The sequence below is a fragment of the Manacus candei genome, unplaced genomic scaffold, assembly GCF_025592945.1.
Source record: "Manacus candei isolate 608988 ecotype Guabito, Panama unplaced genomic scaffold, ASM2559294v1 h1tg000022l, whole genome shotgun sequence".
In the NCBI taxonomy this organism is placed as follows: Eukaryota; Metazoa; Chordata; class Aves; order Passeriformes; family Pipridae; genus Manacus; species Manacus candei.
Genome location: NW_026138070.1, coordinates 4,640,970 through 4,661,437, shown reverse-complemented (window position 1 = coordinate 4,661,437; position 20,468 = coordinate 4,640,970). Strand labels below are relative to the sequence as shown.

Genomic DNA, 20,468 nt, shown 5'->3' with positions numbered 1-20,468 from the left:
TTACGGGACTGCTCTGAACAGTCCAGCACTTGGTTAATAGTCGACTACAATTTATAGAGTTTAGCAGAGAAATGCAAAGTTCACAGATATCTCCAGCAGCTGGAGAAAAACCAGCCTCCTCTTTATTAGTCCATCTATCTTTAACAGTCAGCTCAAAAAAAAAAACGCGTCCTCTTGAGCAACAGCTCTTTTCCACGTGTCCTGCATGTGTTCTTTAACTGGCTGGCTTGAGCACCAGCTCTTTTTCCACGTGTCCTCTATATGTGTTCTTTAACTGCTGCAGCCTCCCTTCCTCCAGGTAGAAGGGGCAGAGCCCTGCCACTTTTAGAGTAGTGGAACTTAGACCCCACACTTCTTTTATTGCTTTTGTTACAAGTGAATGACAATAAGGACACAGCTCTCCGAGATATCTGATGGTGGGTCACACCTTAAGAACCCTCCTGTGTCACAGCTGCTGAGGTCACAGCTCACTCAGCAACTGGTGGCGTTCTCACCCTTCACAGATCTTTAGCCAAGAGGGAAAATTCTGCCCCAGGGGTGCGAAAACTGCAGAAAAGGACAATTTTCTTTCACAGAATTACTGTTCTTTAAAGATAGCCTAATTTTGCAGGGAGCTCTTGGAGGAATGACAACTGCTCTGATGTAATTATTTTAAGGGAGGAGAATTCTCTATCGTGGTCTTTAAATTCCTTTCCTGAAGAAATAATCTTGACACATACAGAAATTAAAGAAAACATGCAGGTTTGTCATCAGAAATCCTCCCTCAGAGTAAATATTTGCTTAGGGCAGCAGAACAGTTTGAAGATTTACCAAACACAGCAGGAATCTGACAACACCCCTAAGGTGGTAACTGGCGCCGGGATGACCTTGGAAGAGACTGATGAAGGGAGACAGGGTGATGGATGGACTTTCAAAGCAATTGCAGGGGTGTAACACCTTCAGCACTTGAGATCCTGTTGGACTTGGGCACAGGACAGAGCCAGGAAGAAGCAAAGAGCCAATTTTACAAGGATTTTACAATTTCAGCTTCTGCACACGTTGTGCTTCTTACATCTGCCCTTCACCCCAGAGAGTGTTTGCCTGAAGACATGACCTCTACTCTGGATCTCCTCTGCCCTTGCCCACCATGTGGCAAGAGTTCCCAAGCACTTGTGCAGGGATTTATTTACCCTCAGCCCAATTGTCTGTGCTAAAAGCTGGATCCTATGAAACCCTGAGATCTTTAGGGGAGAAAAAACCCAAACAAACAAAAAACAAATTAAGAGGGGAAGCTTAGTTTTCAGGACATGAAATCTGCTGGAGGACTTTAGTGGTGAGCTCTAGAAAAGTGCTGGTTGGGTTCACTGCAATGCCTGCCCTGAGGAGGCTCCTTAGGAGACATCCCACACCAAGAGAGTGACATCAGCAGCCTTTCCACCTGCATTTTGGGAAGGAATTGCATGTTCAGTCAAGGCTTAGTGTCATCTGCAGTCCTGGGCATAACCTGGGGCAATGAGCTACAGCTGGGGCCTCAAGGTCAAGCAATGATTTAAGAAACACATTATTTGCCTGGAAATGAGTCATATGCAGATACTGCTTTATCAGCTGCATAAAAGGCTTCCAGGCAAGTAAGCAAGAGGTAGATATGGCAGCCTGATCCCCCAGGAATAGGAAAGGGGTGCTGGATCCAGGACACTGCAGGGAACAGCAGACATGGGGCTCTGGAATTAAGAAGCAAATGAGACCCTATTTTCTCTGCACAAAGGCAATGCTGGGCAGCGTCCTGGTAAAGAAACAAAACTTTATTTTGTACGAGTTGGAGAAATATTTTAACACCAGGCAAACGAGGAGCTGTAAATAAAGTAAAACATTATCTCCAAATAGTAAACCAAGCAAACCAACCCCCATCCCCTCCCCAGGTCTGATGCAACACTCCCGAAGCAAGAACAGACTGCAGCCTTCAGCAGGGGAGCTCTGGAGCTCAGAGCACTGGCCGGGCACTGCTGGGAGGGCTGTCCTTGTGGGAGGCTCTGGGGAACATCCCTGAGCACCAGGGCACTCTGCAGAGTTCAGATTTCCTCAGGAGGCAGCTCCCGGGCTGCCACCACAACCCCTGCTGATGATGAAGGCCCTCAGCCATCCAAGAGGAGGAATAAACCAACCAGAGGAACCATCCACCACCACCACCACCACCACACAGAGACGTTTGTTTGCACGTTGTTGTCCGTGTTCAAGTGAAGAACAGGAGCCAGCCTGGAGCTCCCGGGAAGATTGGCACTCTAGGACTGAAATCCATGCCCAGCACAGTCCTATTCAGCAGCTACTGAAGTTTCCCTGTCCCTGTGATATTTGCTCACCTCAGAACTCACCACACGTTCGCCTCGTCAGGCAGAAAAGCAAAACCCCAAACCGATTTCTAAGATTTTTAGCGGAGGCTGAGGGGAAGAAGGGAAGGAAACCAGGAAACTGGAGCGCAGTCTAACAGTCTCTTCCAGAGGATCCTGAGCAAAGCTGAAGACCAAAGCCTTTGGTATGTGAGGGCAAGGAGGACTGGGACCTTTTCCATCTGCTCAGCCTCTCCAGCGGCGCGTTTCCCGGGCTTTAGCTCCCTCTGTGGGACTCCGGGATCATCCCACACCTGCACAGAACAAAGCACAGTTACAACCCAGGACTGTCCCCCCACCCTGCAGCCTGTGCACAGAGCCTGGCACAGCTTGTGCCAGGTTTTTCCCAAGCCAGGAGGCTTTGCTGCAGCTCGAGCCCCAGGGATGTCACCTTGGAGCAGCTGGAACAGGCGTGTGATGGACCCACTCCTACAACACATCCTGGCACCACAACCTCAGCCACCTCCAGGAACACCTGAGCTGGAATTCTCCAGTCCATGCCTGACAGGGGAGAGTTCAGAGCCATCTCCACACCCAGCTGAGGCACCTGCCCTGCACTCACACCTCACCCAGAGACCGAGGGGCACCTGCCAGGAGCAGCCAGGCACTTCCACACATCACCTCCCCTGTCATGCCACCTCCCTTCGTATTTAGGCCACCCTCAGCTTCAGTGTTAGGACCCACAGGCATTTCTAAGAGGTTCTCTGCTGGCTGTTTTTCTTTCTCTGCCCTTGCTGACACGAGGATGTCAGAGATGTCACAGACTTTTGGTGTTTACAACCCAGCTTGCTTCCCCGAAACCCCTGGAGCTGGAATTGTAATTCTGGTGAGCTGCACATTCCTTCAGAAGCATTTCTCAGAGCTCTGTAATGGAAAAAGGCAAACTGAGAACATGGAATCTGTTTTGATTATTTTTTTGTGTGTTGGGTGTTTATGTGTGTGTGTTTTGCTTTGTTTTCCCTTAAGCCAAGCTGGTGACAATTTTATTTTCTCTCTTCAGGGCTGGGTCCAAAAAACAGAACACAGCATAACACTAAGTCTCATAAAATTCAAAAATTACTATCCTGCCTTTCTACAAGAAGTTTAACACAGCTCCTCTTTCCAGGCCTCATGGGACCAACATGAAGTTGAGCTACCCAGGTTGCTATTTAGCTTTTAGAAGTTTAAAAAAGCCTTTTGAAAGGAGGAAAAAAAAAACCTCTTGAAGTTATATGTGGCAAAGATAAGATGTTTTCATCTACCTTTCAAAGACTCCAGGGATGGTAAGAGCAGAGCCCTTCTACATCCCCTTTAAATGGGCTCTGAGCTCTTGAGGGCTCCACCTCCCCTTGTTTACACAGCCTGTGCACAACGGGGCTTAAATATACTAATATAGTAATAAAGCTAATGCCAAGGCTTCAGGAAATAACAGGGCCTGCCTCTGCCTACAGTCCCCTAAGAGCTCTGGATCATGTAACTGTTGTGCTTGCTGTTAGGGTGACTAAAATAAACTAACAAGAGCAGCTTCGGAGCAGCCGGGTGCCCGGAGCAGCAGCAGCCTGCCAGCTGCCCCTCCTCCCCAGACAGCTCACAAGGCTCCTGTTCTGCTTGCAAAAACCTGGCCTACAAATTGAAAATGTCAACTGATTAAAAATAAAGAGTCCTTTGTGGGTTTTTGGGGCTGTGTGGTTCTGGGAGGAGAAGAAAGAGATGTATGCAAGAGAGATCCCCTCGGAGCCCCACAGCCCCGTCCCTCCAGGATGCTCATCCCCTGCCATCCCCATGGCCCAGGCAGGCATTTGCCTTTCAGGCTCAGCCCTTTGGACTGAGTGTGACCTGCAGGGAAAAGTACAGCTGCAGAAGCACAGATGGTTTCATACCCTTCCTGAAGAGGCAGCACATGCCAGCACATTTATCTGAACAGTCAGGACAGCTGCTCTCTCTCCTGGAGAGAGCTCTATCAATACCTGCTTCACAGACAGAGACCCACACAGCACCCTGGCCCCAAGTGCTCTGGGATTTGACACCCCTATAAATTCTGCAGCTCTCACTCATGAGGTCAAGCACAAAGGAACCAGGTGCTCACACAACAATGCAAGGACATCAGTGCCCCATCTTGTGCCTGAAATTAAGAGCTTCTGTCGAATTTTTGCTCCTAGAGACTTTCTAGGCAGGCTTGGATGAATCACTTCCCCTCCTTTTCCCTTTCATGGTGACTGGCAGCAGGGATTGTGTTCCCTCATGAGGAAGACTCGGGGCACTAAACATCTGAACTGTGCAGTGCTGATGAAATGTGTGTGCACGTGGTATTTTAGATCAAAAAGAGCCACTAATTCCTCTTCTTCAGTTTTCACTGGTGTCCTGCCCTTGAGGGCCAGACAGCCCTGCAGTCTAGTTCCTCATTTTACAGACTCAAGTAACAGCCACCACCCCAGCTGGGGGAAAAGGGGGTGAAGCAGTTCTATAAATGGTTTAGGGGCTGCAAAGTCAGACAGGGAATCCCCCCCAGCAGCAGCAGCAGCAGCAGAAACCCCCCTCTGCCAGCTGCTCCCTGGTAGCTGTCCCCACCCTCAGACCACGAAGCACAGGCAAGGCAGGAGGAAAGACTCACACTGGATTTTTTTACCATGAAAGAAGGACTCGACGCTGAGGTGGAGGCAGCTCAGGTGCTGGAAAGCAGTGGCTTTGTCTGCTCAGGGCCTGGCACGTCCTTGTGGGGTTCTGGGCGCTGCCAGGAGCTGTTTGATCTTTGCCAGGGCCAATCCCCCTCGTCGTGTCTGCAGCAGCAGATGAAGGAAAGCAGCCGAGCCCGGACCACCCGAGTGCAGAGCACAAACATGATGCAGTTGGCACCTCCTTGGAACGTGTTACCAATTCCCTGCAAGGGCAAGAAAGGAATGAACCAGTGCTGCTCCTCCAGAGAAGAGAAAACATCGTGTCAGACAGACCAGCTGCATGACAGTCACCAACTTCACCTCAACGAGAAAAACAAATTCAGGAAAATAAAGCTTTTTTTTTTCCTTTTTTTTTTTCCCCAGAGAGAGCACCCAAAAGCAGAGCAGAGAGCTGCTGTGGGCTGGCACTGCTGCAGCCTGGTGTAGGGCAGCAGCAGGCTGAGCCCTCCTGAAGGACAAACACCCAACATTCCTGGTCTGAGCTGCTTCCACAGGCAGCTGGCACTGTCCATCCCTCCCCGCTGCAGCTTTATCCTGCAGCCACTAGATGCTGCTGAAACAGCTGCTGCTGGAATCACTGCCCCTGCTGGAACCACTGCTGTGGCTGAGCATCCCGGGCAGCGCTTGCCAGCAGGGAGCAGAGGTTCTCCCAACGCAGCATCCTGCCTAAAGAAGGGATATCGAGAGCACCAAAACCTCACCTCCCTCCCAACGCATTTCCTGGCGAATACTCACATGCAGGACAACCAGGGCTGAGTTTTGCACGGCAGGGGAGTTGCAGAGGGTCAGGATGAACCTCACGGTGCTCCAGATGCGGAGGAAGATGAAGATGACAGGGATGAGAATCAACTTCTTATCCGCTATGGAAGTCCTGGGCTGGAATGCAGGTGCTCCCGAGAGGATGGGGCGGTACTCTGAGAGAGCTGCGTGCTTCCAGGGAGGGGCAGAGAGAGAAAACATCAACAGAAACCTACACACGTTGGACATTCAGCTCCAGGGATTCTTTCCAGAGCAAATTAAATCTCTCTGCATCCTACAGGAATTTAACAGGGGCACAGTTGTGAGCACCGGCCACGCTCTGCCTTTGCAGGCAACAAACATTCCTGCTGGAGCCAGGGAGTGGCAAATAAGGGAGGTCCAGCCCTTATCAGAGTCCCACTAAAGCTTTAGACTTGCACACATCACCGGGTAGTTGCCAAGAGACCAGGTCATAAGAATATAAATAAAAACATGGTGCTCCACCAAATAGTTTTGCCGGGGCAGTGCTGCTGGCCAGGACTTTGCAAATGGGGGGCCAAGAATTCAGCCTTGTGAAGGCCTCTTGCCATACATATATATATATATATATAAAAAGATATATACACATCTGGAAATATATATTTATATTATATATTTGTGTAGAACCTGCTGCCTGATTTCTGATCATATACTGTCAGCAACGGGGCTTCTGTAGATTTGGACAAACCTCTCTCTGTACCAGCACATGTAGGGAAAAAAAAAAAAGAGGATTTGTACCCTGGATCAGATTAAATCTCTGGAGAGCTGGCCTGCAGGAAACTGTTCCTCCTGCCATCAGGGTTACTGAGCACACACAGCTTTGATGCTCAGGGTTCTCCTTCGCTCCAGTCCTGCCAGTCCCAACACCTTGTTCCCAACAGGACAGAGCTGTGTGACCCCACTGCACAGTGGGCTGAGTCCAGTCCCACTGAGGGTTTTCAGTGCAGCTTCCCACCCACCCCCATGCAGTCTTTTCCCTTTGGAAAGCCCTCAGCACACACCCTGTGTGTGCCCCCCACAACAGCTACTGCCAGAATTTCTCCTGCCTCTGACTGTGCAGGAGCCACTCCTGCCACACTCCCTTCAGCCAGAACACAGCCCCAAGCCCTGCTCTGGTTGCCTATTGCTCTTCTTTGGAAGTGGGAGGCTCCCTGCCAGTTCAGAAGCTCAGCAAGCAGCTCCAGGCCTGGCAAATTCCCTGGGGATGAGGAGAGGTGCTCTGGTCCAGAAGGCTCCACGAGCTGCTGTTCCAGACCCTCAGAGCCCCATGTGAGAGCAGTGACAGCCGCCTGCCCCCAGCCCTGCTCCCAGCACGGGGTCAGGGCTGCAGTGGGGAGGGAGAGCAGAGTTTCCAGGAATCCCTGGCAGAGCAGGAGCAGCAGCCCAGCCTTTTGGGCTGCTCAGGTTTCCAGGAGGTCACACTTCTATCTTTGACAGCGGCTGGGACACGGTGTCCTGTGGGGGTTATGTCAGGTGGTGCTGACAGGCACGAGCAAACCCTTCCCAACTCCCCTTTCCCAGGACACTTAGGGCTGCTTGAAACTACCCTGTTCTTCCAGCTTATCTGCAGGATCCTGCCCTAACCAGATTGGTGTTTATCCCTTACTACAACTGCCACAGCTACACAAGTGCAGTGGCAGCATTTTCCAGAAGGACACCAATCCACACGTGAAAGGGGTTTTTTTAACTCTAATACAACTTAGAGGAAAAAAAAGGAATCCCTGGATGCAGTTCCTTCTACCACTCTCAACCTAGATGTCTCTGTTATGCAAATGCTGTCTCAGATGCCTGGATTCTTTGTGTTCCCAAGGAACAGCAACGACTAAAGATCTGATTTCCAAAACCCTGCCGGGTCAGGGTGTCTCCTGTGCAGTGTGTGCGTGGTGCCTGTTGCCATGTAGCGCCCAGACTCCCAAACAGTGCTTTATGCTGCCAGCACAAAACATTCATAAACACAAACTATCCTCACTGATACTGCAAGGACTGAGGTTACATAAGTCCAGTCTCGGGCTGGGTACAAGTGGAACTGCAGAACACTGATTAAAGTGGAATTTTGTCCTTCACATCCTGTTTCAATTCTTACTGTAGGACTGAGCATTTCCCTCATGAACATTCCATAACCCCTGTATGTTCTCAAAAGGCTTTTACATCCCTGTGCTAAGCCACTGTGTGGTGGTGCTGCAGGGGCACTGCTGCTCCCAGGGGTGGGGACATTTCAGTGCTGGGAAGCAATTCCTGCCTGTGCAGCTGCTAAATGTGGCCCAAAAACTGCAGAGCACTGGGAGGGCAGAACCACAGAGCGAGTCTGCAAGCCCAGCTGAACACAGCACAGTACTCACTGCTCTGTTGATGTGCTTCTTGATGAGGATGTAGAGCACTGGCAGGGTCACATAGGCCAGGATCTCCCAAGCTTTCCCCGTCAGCAGCATCCACAGGACACGATCCTCGGCGTCCAGGTTGACCCAACACCAGCCCACGGAGACGTTGGAGGCGTCGTAGCCGATCTTCTTCAGAGCCACAGCGGCCACCGTGATGCCGAGGGGGACACCCCAGCTGAGGGGAGAGCACAGGGAGCAAGGTGAAGCCAAGAACATCCTGTGTGCCCCCCACCCCTCAGGGGAACGGGTGGCAGGTCAGGGATTCTCCATCAGCAGGATGCCAGTGTTGTTCCAGACCATCAGGCTGAAGGGAAGGGGCTGACAGTCAGACAGTGTGTGGATGTGGATGCAAATCCACTTCCTAAGGACCCATTGTAGGGATTTGGACCCCCAGTCTTGAAGGACAGATGTATAATGATGTGCTACACTCTGACCTGGCCTGCACAGCACACTCAGGGTGAAGAGGAGACATCCCATCCTCCCACCTACTCCCCTTCTCCCCTGGATACAGGTGAGGCTGAGGATTTGACAAGTCCAGAGCACTGCACATTGTGACTGTCCTGCAGGGCTCAGCCACCTCACTCAGGGCTTTCAGAACACAAACAACCAAATCCCACACTCTGATTCCAAAGCGACACTTGGCACACAAAGAAATCCACAACTTTGTTCCATCAGTGGTTTGGTTTGCTTTGCTTTTAAGTGGAGGTGTAGGAAACATTTTGGGAGCAAAAGCATAATTGCTGAAGGACAAAGAGCAAGTTTCTTCCCAAGGAAAAGTGCTGGCAGTAACAGCAGAAAGCTAAGAATGCCAAGAGGAGCCATATTCACATAATTTGGAGCTGTGACTTTGGCTTGTCTCTTGACAGCAGAGGCAAATATAAGGAAGCATTTAGAAGAAAAACAAGTGTGGTGACACACATGAATTGTCACTCAGCAGCTTGGGTTGCCCACAAGAAGCCAAGAGGAAGAAGAGAAAAATTCCATGAGCCCACAGAAACATAAAAATGACACCAGGGCTGAAATAGTGCCCTGCATCCAGCTGAATGCATCACCTGCCCTTCCCACATCCATCCTCAGGGGAAAACCCTGTGGAGCCTGAAGAGGGACAAGAGACATTCAATAAATGCCATAAATGCTTGAGAGTGCTCAGACTGAGCTCCCAGCACAACCCTCCTGGGCTGCCCAGGTGCAGAGAAAACAAATTCTTGCTCTTGGTACCTTCCTTGTTCACGCTTGTCTTCCGCTGACAGCCTGGAGCAGCTGCAGAGAGCATGGAAAGGATCTTCCTCCCAAAAATGGGTTCCACAGGCACCAGACTATGTAGGCAAACAGCAGTTGCCTTGACCAGATTATCTGAAATTCCAACTGAAGAATCAGAGATAATCCCGTGATATTAGATTTCAAAAAAAATACCCCATTTCCTACTTTTAAATAATGTCCAGGTTCACCTGCTCACAAAAACAAACAAATACAAATGTAACACTGTAAAAAAATGTCAGAGTCAAGCCTTCAGCATGTTTGGGACACTTTGTTTCAACGTTCAGTTCAGAACAGGCAGTGCTGACCCAAGGCAGTGCTGTTATTTAAGGACAGTGGTGCTGCAGGAAGCCCTCCCCACGCTGTTATCAGAGCAGGCTTTCTGAAAACATCCCAAATGTCACCACCACCACTGTGACACTTTCCACACAATCCAAGGCTCGTTTTGGTAAAAAATGGGGATTTCTCTGAAAACCATTGCACGTGCCAAGACATTCCATTTTCAGCTCACTTGGAAGAACTAAGGTAAAGAATTCAAGAGAACTGGCATTTCCTTAGACAAACCACGTTAAGGCACATAAGCACCAAGAAAAAGGAAGTGAACTAAGAAACTAATTTCTCTAAATAATCATCTCAACAGTGACCTGAAACTGAGAGAGAATCAAGATAAAAGCAGCTCAGATTACTGTGTGTGGATGTAAAACAGCCTAAGTCCACACAGACACAGCCAGAGAAGCCACAGTAGGAAATTCAGACCCCAAGGCAAGAGATTTACAAAAATCTTCAGTATTTAAGTGGGAAAAGGACGAGTGTGGAAGAAAACTGCTGCACAGCAGGCAGTTAATTTTCACTGGAATAGCCTGTTGGGATCAGATGGATATTTATGACCAACACCAAGGACAAGGCGAAGTCGGAAACACCACTTCAAAGTGAAGCCAGAAAGGATCTAGAAAGCAATCAGACATTTCAGTGAACTTCAGCTCCATTTTAGAAAAGTGGAAAGGAGAACTGAGACTGGTGGTTTGGTTGTTCTTAAGAACTCCTAAATGACAGTTCACCAGGACTGCAAAATGCCAACGCTTCGCACCCAGCTGGAGGAATGGAGCAGCTGAAGAACCAGGAGTCATCACCCAAGGGGTATGTAAAGAGTGGAATGAAAGGGATCCAGGATAACAGAGAGGCAGAAATATTCCTCTGAGCCTCCAAGAGCAATTATGTGGGCTGGGCCTCTCCAAAGCACACTTGGATCTAAATACAGTCAGAGTGGGAGAGAAGGGGAAGGTGACAACTCCTTGCATCTCTGTAGGATGGCTGGAGATCCCACCTCTAAGGCAGACAAAACTCTTCTTATTCCCCTAATACAGCTCCTGGCAGTGGATTACTAAAAAAACATATAACCCACTGTAATCCTTGCACATCAACACCACAACAAGGCAGGACAAGGACCCCTAAACTCCAGCAGTGTTCAGCTCGATTTGCCCTGATTTTCTTGTCCTCAGTGTGCCTGGGTCAGGTTGTTTAATAACCACATTCTGATTTATGCTGCACAGCTGCTTTTTTTCCCTCCCTAGAGGCTCTTACAAGAGGTGATTTGCTGTCACCTGCCTGCACAGGTCAGACTACAAGCCATCCTGCCAGCAGGCCTGCAGGCAATTCCTTCTGGGGACAGGAATTTATCCTCTGTAGAGAAAGAAAAATCAGTCTTCTGGATATCCCAGCCAATATTCCCGGTAAAGAGCTTTGAGTACACCTTGCAAGCAGAACTCCAGAGCAAATCTGCCCTAATTTAAGCCTGCATGAGGCAGCCTAGCAAGGACTGAGATGAACAGCACAGCAGTACATGAAAGGACCTCAAGTACTCCATGGACATGCATGTGTATGTACATATGCATGGTATAAATGTATATATAAACAAATACGCATTTATATGTATATATAAATATAAACAAGACATATAGATGCTTATAATGATTAAATATTAATTATTAATGCTATAAATAAAGCATATATATGCTTATATGCATCGCCTGATCACGAAATAAAAATACTTCAAAGGTTGTCAGCAATTGCTGTCAAAAGCCAAGAAAAAAAAACAAAACAATCCCAAGGTGGGTTCTGTCTGTCTGGTCCACTCCTCACCCTGAGTTTGGATCAGCTGCTCTCACAACAGAGATGACATTACCCAACTAGATATTTAGAAATTCAGAACACGAGGTAGCCTGGTCCTGTACACTCTGGATGCCAGAACTCACATTTTGCAACGGCATAAATATTTCCAAAGCTAAGTGTAAGCTTGTTTTCTAAGCTCCTCTGAGCTGGGCAAGTTTAAAACCCAAACAGAGGCTGCAGCTCTCCAGCCCAGCAGCAGAAGAGGTGGATCTGTTACCACACGAATGGTGAGGGACAAACCTGTTTGACAGGTTTGGTCCAGTGTGACATCCTCATTTCCCTCCTGGAGACTTTCAGGTACTGACTTCCCAACATGTATTTAGTCAGCTCCACTCAGCTAAAGAGTAAAGTCTGTGGTTACACTCCACATCCACAAAGCACTCATCTTTACAAACACTTGCCCCTTGTGAGCAGCTGCTCCTGAAGAATGGGAAACACGCCTGACAAAACTCCATCCTGCCCTGGATCCCTTCCAAAGGTGTCTTGGAATGACTCTTCACACAATGGTCGCTGCATGACTGTGCTGGCAAACTACAAAGCAAGGAGGGGGGAAAACAAAAAAATCTCAGGTTCTTGCCTAGACAAAAAAAAAAGAAATTTAACTTTCATCACCTGCCTTTGTCACCTTTCTTTTTGCCCTAGACAGGTCTCCCACACTTACCTCCTGCAGCTAATATACCAAAAAACACCAGTGCATACATGGGTAGAAGTGGTTCTAATAGATTTTTAGGCTACCAGCACCACAGACTTCCAGTGGAACCCTGAAACACTGGGAAGGGTGAGGGGGAGCCACCTCCAGGCATTACATCCCGAATTTCACCTCATGATTGAGTTCTCAGGTAACCATCAAAGTGCAGGGCTGGGAAGCAGGATGATGTGTCACGAGGGGATGGGCACAGAACAGGTCCTCACTTGTTTTCCTCTGAGTTTTCATGAGCAGAAGCAGCTTTAACCACTGGCTCTGCACAGAGCAGGAGACATTCACAAAGCAGCACCTGATGACAGGTGCTTTGTGAGTGCTGTCCAGACCCTTTTAACAGAGCAGGTGGTGCTGATCCACCCCAAGGGCAGAAGATGGCATTTTATTTTCGCTGTAAAGAACCAAAAATAAACTTACGAATTCACCCAGAGGGCAGCTCAGTTCGAGCTGTGTCACAAAGCAGAGCAATCTTTCAGGGCTTTTACAGTTTTGAAAGAGTGCACAGATTACAGCCAACCCTATTTCAGTCACTCTGGCTGTTCCTTTCTGCACTTTGTAGCCCACAAGGCTGAGGAGTGTTAAACCAGATGGAGAAACAAATACAGGCAAAAGCCACACAAGCAATTAGCAGAGAAGAAAATTACAAATAGACCAGATTTGCCTCAACTCTTTGATGTCTCCTGATGGAGCCAGCATGGCCATGAGAAGGAGTCAGACTTCTGTTTTCTGTCCATTAAGCAACTTGTGGCTCTTTACTGGCGCTCCATCCTCTCCACAGCTCTCAGAGCTCTCTATTTGCTTGAGATTAAACAATCTAAAAAACTCCTCCACTGTCTCACTGCATCTTATTTCAGCTTCACCACCACCAACCTGGTGTTTCCAGACACCTCAGGCTTCCTCACACACAGACCTTGCTGTCAAGCAGCAATTAGAACAGGTAAGGCAGGAATTGAACTTCCTCCCTGATTCACGCTCAGCCTTAAAGTCTTTCTGTGGCACATCCTTACCTGCCCTCTAATTAAATCATCTCCCAGCTGATACTGTTTGAAACTAAAAGGTGACAAATATTTGACTAAGAAACCAAAGAAAATTCAGTGTTTGTCCCAATGACTTCCCCCCCCCCCCCCTTAAACCAGATCATTCTTCTTATAATTTATTGCAAAAGCTTGGCAACAAGGAGGACTAAAGGATCACTGTTTTGCTCAGCGTGGACGTAGCACATGATTCCACAAGCTCCAATTGCATAATGAAAGCTTTTACTGAACATGCTGTGGAAAATCAGCTCCCTAAATAACAGCAACCGAGACATAAAGCTACACTGCGGTCTGGCTCGTCTTGCTTTCAATCAAACACGCCAAAACAACCTTCAGAATGCTTTCCTAGCAGCAGCCTCATCACTTGCAGACGACATTCTCCTGTGGGCATTGAATTACAGCAACCTGCCCGGGGAGAGGGGGAAGGATCCACACACCAGGGAAGTCGGGGACCCGTGGAAACAGATCCCAAACGCGGGGGTTTTGGCAACAGCAGACAGGTATCACAAACATAAGTTTTAGGATATTGTTTCCAGGATGTCAGGGCAGAAGCCGGGATTTTTAGAGTCGTTATAACTTGCCAGAGATTTTTCTATGTGACCTTGAGCAAAAACATTTTTAACTTTTCCACGTCTCCAGTTCTTCACTTGGGAAGGGAGCGGGGGGTGTGGAGGGGGGAGGGTAACCAGCAGGGTTGGCTGGTTGGAAGACAGCAAAATCCATGTTTAAAAGGAATCTGAGAGGGGGATACAGACACCCTCCTTGAGAGAGAAGCACAGGTGATTCCAGCGGCCATCCAAGCGCTCCGTCGCGGCACAGAGCAGTGGGGGCTCCTGGCCACGGGGTGGGTGTCGGGGGGTCCCCACCCCCCAGGAGCCGCAGGCAGCACCCACCTCACGGCGTGGAAGCAGCACAGCAAGCCCGTGCCCGTGGGCGAGCCCCTGACGATGGTGAGGTAGAGGTAGAGGGCGATGGCCATGGTCCAGAAGAAGGAGCTGGTGTTGGCGAAGGTGGACAGGGCGCCCTGCAGGACGCAGTCCCAGGAGGTCCCGTCGAAGTCCTGCAGCACCCCGTAGAAGTAGGAGAGCGCCGAGAGCAGGTCGGCCAGCGACAGGTAGAGCAGGAGCTGCCGCGGCCGCGTCCGCAGCTCCGGCCACAGCGCGTGGGAGCAGAGCAGGAGCGAGGAGCCCACGCAGGACAGGACACAGGACACGAGCACCACGGCCCGCTCCGAGCCCAGCAGCTCCGTCGGGGGCAGCGGGGCGGGCATCGCAGCGGTCCCGGCCGCGGCGAGGGAGGGATGGAGGAGCCGCGGCGGGACGGGAGCGCTCCGCGGGATGGGACGGGACGGGACGGGATGGCATGGGATGGGGAGGGCAGGAGCGGCAGGAGCCGGGGCCGGCTCGGCAGCGGCGGGACCCGACCCGCCCCCGCCGTCATGTGAGCCCGGCCCGGCCCCCCCGCTCCCCCCGGATCCCGAGGGAATCCCCGGGGACGGCGCCGGGAGCCGCGCACGGCGGAGCGCTGGGAGCGAAGCGGCCCCGCGGCACAGGAAACCCCTCCGTTCTCCAAGTTAAAAAACCCCGCCGCGACAGCACGGGGCAGAAACAAACGCCTGTTCTACTCTGTTTCCTTATCTTTGCTGTTGACTCCTTACTTTTGCTGTCGGGACCTTCTTCCCCCAGGACAGCGCACAGTTCGCCTGCCCCCTTCTGAGCCAGATCTCTCGGTGTTCGCACAGAGATACGAACGCTCGGGGGCACACTGGAAAAACACGTTCAGATGTCCAGAAAAAAGGTTTATCAGAGCAGCGACACACACCACCGGTCCCTCACCCTCCCCAGGTGACACCGGTGTTACCTCCACCTTCCACCTTCCAGCACTAATTCGCAGCATCCTGCTCCATCCTGCAACCTGCGGGGTGGAAAAGGCTCAGGAGGCACAACAGAGCGTTCACTCCCGCGTTAAACGGATTTTACGGTTCTGTCGATAAGAAAGAGCTTTCCCCCACCCCGCCTCCCCTTCAAAGAACTCACAGGTTGAAAGCACGTCCTTGTTTGCCTGATCCTTCACTGGCTTCCACACAGACAACTCGTGCTCTACACCTCTGATGTAGATGTGCTCCATTTTCAAAGAGCGTTGCTGTCTCAGGTGTCTCGTTCTCTCAAACAGTTTAATCATTTCCCAGCCGTGAAGGATCCCTGCTGAACTCATTTTTTAACAGAGTTTATTGGGACCTGTAAAACCAGCTGTCCCCACTCAAGCTTCTCCCAGCACCCCGAAGCCACCTAACACACCCCAGAAAACACACCTGATGGAAACACCTTAAAAAAACCCACAAACGATTTCATGTCTTCACGTCACTTTTGGCCACAGTGTCCTTTCAGTTTTACATTCCCATCTTCCAAATCAAGAGTTCTCAACATTTTAAATCACTTCTTTCGACCAGTTTTGTATTTAAAACACACCATTTTACAATCCAGTAACTTTTTCAGGGTAACTAATACTTAATGGAGCTCTGCTTTTGCACCATTAAAACTTTACTGGAAAATACATAATTCCACTTCTTAAAAAACAACCCCACACTCCCCTCAGATGTATAAGAGGGCCACCATTGCTTACATGTTTTTCCAAGAGCGGGTTTTTCCACTGCAGCAATTCCTTCTTCCCTTGCTCTGCTGCACAGCTGCACTCAAACCTGCAGCTCCACTGCCTCCTTAAGTTTTTTATTACCTTCATCTGGTTTTGACTTGCAAGTTCAAATCCAATTTTCTAATGAATCCTGGAAGTCCTGGGGGACGCATCAGTTTGGCAGGATGAGCCTTCACACCCACTCTGCCAGTTCACAAAGAGCTTCTGGGTGACATCCAGCCCTGCCTGCCTTGGGTTGGGTGCCAGTGCTGAATGAAGCCTTTAGAGCCTTTTATCAGATTGATTTAAATCAGTTTTGCCACAGGACAAAGAAGGGGGGCACGAGGGTCAGGACCACAGAGCACCTCACAAAAATAGACCATCTGACACTTGCCTTCCCTGTGCCACCCAAAGACAATCCTGCTGCTCCAGAGGCACCTCCAGGGACAAGTCACACCAGCACCTTTCCGAGAAGCTGCTGGATGGAACTTCAGAGCCTCTTAAAACTCCCTTCACTAAGTCCCCAGCTACATCCAGGCCTGGTGTGCTGCTTCTTGGTCACCTTGGGGCATCAGTCAGTTGTTCTGTTAAAACTCCTTCCTCTGGAAACAAGATTGTCTTTCAACTTACCTTTTTTTGCCCTTTATTACCACTCAATTAAACTTCAGCCGAGCAGGCTTTCACTTTTAGGAGTTTATTTTGGAGCCTGATGCCCTCTGCATGTTCTTCATAGGAAAAGGAAGTTGCAGCATCTTGCATTTCCCCTGAACACAGTTTGACACTAATAGCTTTTTTTAACTTATCATTATTCCAGCCTTTCTTTAGCTACCATCTGACCCACCCAAAAAAACCCACGAGACAAAGCTTTGTTAAGGCTGCATTCCCAGTTGTTGTTCTTACACATTCTTGGCTTCTTCCTTTGTTGTTTGGTTTCCCCTTTCCCCAATTTTTATAGCACAAGACACTCCCCTGACTATCACAAACATCCAGACCAACCACATCAGCAAACACCCTGGCTTTTGAGTGTTGCTTTTATTTTGGGTGTTGGATGTGGCTCCATAACACAGCTTAATTAGGCCTTGCCAGAGAGTGAATCAAAATAAATCCAGAATTTGCATTTCCCTGGGGCTGTAATTCAGATATTCCCTTCTCCTCTCTTTTAAAAAACAGTTTGTTGCAGAAATAAACAAATGTATCTTTGTCTTAGCAATCAGAAATAGGATGGGCAGAGGATTTTCTGCTGGGTCTCCCCCTGTTCTCTAAAATAGGAATATGGTAAGTTTACACACAGAAATCACCACTCAGCAGCAGGGCACCCACAAAGAGTTTGTGCTTTAAAACTGAGTAATAAAAGGCAAATAACTTCTTACCAAGGATTCCCACCACCTTTCATTTTCTTGGCATCTCCACATCCAAGCCATCCAGCATCTCCGTGGCATTCCTGGCATTTTGATGTTACCTTCCAGCTGCAGGGGAGCAGTGCAGCTGTCTCTGCCCAAACACACGTTCCCACCTTCCCTCCCAAGGAATCTGCAGTTGTCCAGAGAACAGAAATATTTGGAAACTGCCCAAAGACACATGTCAACTCAAAGGCAGCATTGTCTGTAGCTCAGAAGTAGAAAAAAAATCTAAGCAAGTAGCTTGTAATAAAGCAACAGACACAATGAAAAGTCTCCTTTGAGAACTTCAATTTCAGATGCTTTTTAAGGCACAGGGAGGTGAAGCAACCTGGTCTTTGGCGAAAAGACCAAAAAAAAATCTTTTTTCCTGACTTGAATTCATCTCACCAGCCACTCAAAGAGCTTTCTGACACACAGGCTGCACTCTGCATCTTATGAGGCACTGGTTGAGCTGTAACTGCATAAATTTACCTCCACTGTGAGACAAAATGTACTGACATAACCTTTAAATTTTTATTACTTTTTTTTTTAAACCAGCTTCGACGAGAAGTTTTTGCTCTGCCCCTGCAGCTGGTAGGAAGCTGGGCTGAGACAGTTCCCCATTAACTGGGAACCTGGTCATATGCCTTAGGACTTTTAAGTGATTATTAGGAGCTGAGACCCCACAGCACCCCTGCACATCACAGACAAAGGCCTGCTTTCACAGCACTGGGAAATCTCCTGGATATAGTGCAGGATCAGTGAGACAGCTTTTATCAGAGATAAAGACACTCCATGGAAAAAGCACGTGAGCAGAAGTTCTGCTCTTGCTCTGTTTTACTGCCCTGAAATGCTCAAAGACCAACTCTGGGCTCACCAGGGAGAGGAGCCTGAGCTTCTCCTGAACCATCAAGACACCATTTCCCAGCCCAGCCCAGAGCACACACGTGTGAGGAAGAAAAGAGACTTTGCACCACTTACAGCTGTTTGTTTCTGACATTTAAGCCAAGAGAGAATCTGAGTTCCCTTCACCACATCCACTTTAGGGCCACAGATAGGATAACACCCCCTGACTGCAAGTGGCAGCTCCCAGCACCCCCAGCAGCCTCTCTACCCACAAGAGGTCACTGCTGGTCCAGGCAGGAGTGTTTTCTCCCATCACCACTGTCCTGATCTAACAAGCTCTTCATAAAGGCTCTGACACCAACCAGCACATGGACCTTGGTCACCTTTTCCCATCCCTGCCCACAGCTTAGACAGTGCTTTCGAGTAGGAGCCTGGAAAAAGATGGGTTGAGTCCAGTTTCACTGCACACACACACACAAAAGTAGATGAAATAACCAGAACTCCTTAATGCTTTAGTTTTCAAACCACCACACAGCTCATTCCAACCCAGGAAGCCAATACAGCTGTTTCTTGTACTCATCAGCTTCTCAGGGCTCAGCCTGGGAGCAATTAGACACCCAACTCCCACCCTCCTGAGAGGGATGCAAAGTTAAAGGCACCCTGCACAACCTGCCCCTGACACAGACCCCAGGCAGGGCACTGGGCAGGGGTGAGAACACCTGGCCAAGAGTTACACCTGAGTCTCTGGAAAGAGGAACCTCACTCTGGAATTGTAAAACCATAAAGGAAAAAAAATAAAAAAAAAGCCAGCCAACAGTTTTACCAGCACCTGAGCTCTTCATTTCCAGGAGAATGGGACCATTTTTCTAAGTCATCACCTGATCCTTGGGTTCACTGCATCAGCTCAAAGGAAAGCCAGGGAAGCATAGTTGAGAGAAGGTTTCTGAGAGAGGTGAAAATCCTCATGCTTGTCCTTTGTTGCTTTTTCTAGCATGTGACCAAAAAAAAACCCCTACATTTCTAGCAGTCCTGGCACAGATTAGGGACCTAATCCTTGACTTCATTAACCCCATCTGTTCCATTTTTGGACAGACACTGACACAGCCAGCTTTTGACACAGCATTGCTGAGAGCCATCGAGGGCTGCTCCAAAAATTCCAGGGTGATCACTCAGGGCCTTCATAACAGCCTCTCATCAGCTGCCCCCTCCAGACAACAGCCTTCCTCACACAGATTTAGAAGGGTCAAGTAAAAAAAACCCATGAGGAAATACATTCCCTACATGTCTACCAAGAACACCAAGCAACAAGTCAGTCAGAAAGGTGCAGACATCACACCCAACCTCAACACCAACAGCTCCCACTCTCCCCCAGGGACCAGATGGGTCACACAGCAAAAGCCAACGTGGGTACAAACACCACCCGAGGTGCCCCATGCCATGGCACCAACTGAAAATCACTTTAGCTAGTTTTAACTCATTCCAAGTCCTCTGGGATTAGCAAATGCTGCATGAAGACCAAATACCCTGACTTCCTCTGCTGCTGCTGCTACTTGCAGGTTAAGACCCCCCTTCTCCTGCTTCCCACCCCTCTGTGCCCTCCAAGCTGCTGCCAGGGCCTGAGTACTAAGTTTGGCAGGTCCACTGCTGCTCCAGCCTGGCTCCTTGGGATTCCTTGGAGGCTGAAACACTCAGTCCCCTTGAACCAGACCAGCACAACTGTTGGAGCAGCACATTTTCAACTGCTGGCAGGCTCAGTGTGGGGACACAAGAGTGGCCCCGAGGCAAACATGACCCTGTAAAAACCTGCTGGATCGAGATGACTCAGGATTTACTCCAGTCTTTCCTTTCCCATCTCCAGCAAACCCCAGAGCAGAGTGTTTGGACACAACTGCTGGAGCAGGAGACCCTCATCACCTACTGCAGAGCACCACACTGCATCCCTCTGGCAAGCAGAGATGCTTAGTCATTTTAAACATAAAAATGTGTAGTCAGGCTGCAGAGATGGCACAAGAATTCAAACCAGCAGCTCTCCAAAAAAAAAAAAAAAAAAGGCAAATAAAAAAGCCACCAGCAATGAGAATTTTTTGCAGGCAGAATGTAATTAGTTACAGTGCTGGAATGAAGCCAGTGACAATCAATGGATTAAAGGATGCTCCAAGTGTTGTGATAGGTTTTAATTTCAAATTTAAATTAGGGGATTAACATGGGATATTCCTTCATGCCGTGGCTGAGTGGAGAAAAATGAAGGTATTGCTATTGTGCATTCATAATGAAACAGAG

General features: G+C 49.1%; 1 protein-coding gene across 1 annotated transcript; it reads right to left on the bottom strand.

Moving 5' to 3' along the window:
- Positions 1-502: 502 nt before the first annotated feature.
- GPR157 (G protein-coupled receptor 157) lies at positions 503-14,938 on the bottom strand. The gene is made up of 5 exons (XM_051786319.1): positions 14,226-14,938; positions 8,134-8,347; positions 5,753-5,947; positions 4,969-5,220; positions 503-2,617 (listed from the first exon to the last, which is right to left on the bottom strand). The coding sequence occupies exons 1-4, from the start codon at positions 14,600-14,602 to the stop codon at positions 5,005-5,007; spliced, it is 1,002 nt and encodes a 333-aa protein (XP_051642279.1). The 5' UTR covers positions 14,603-14,938; the 3' UTR covers positions 503-2,617; positions 4,969-5,004.
- Between the last annotated feature and the right edge of the window lie 5,530 nt (positions 14,939-20,468).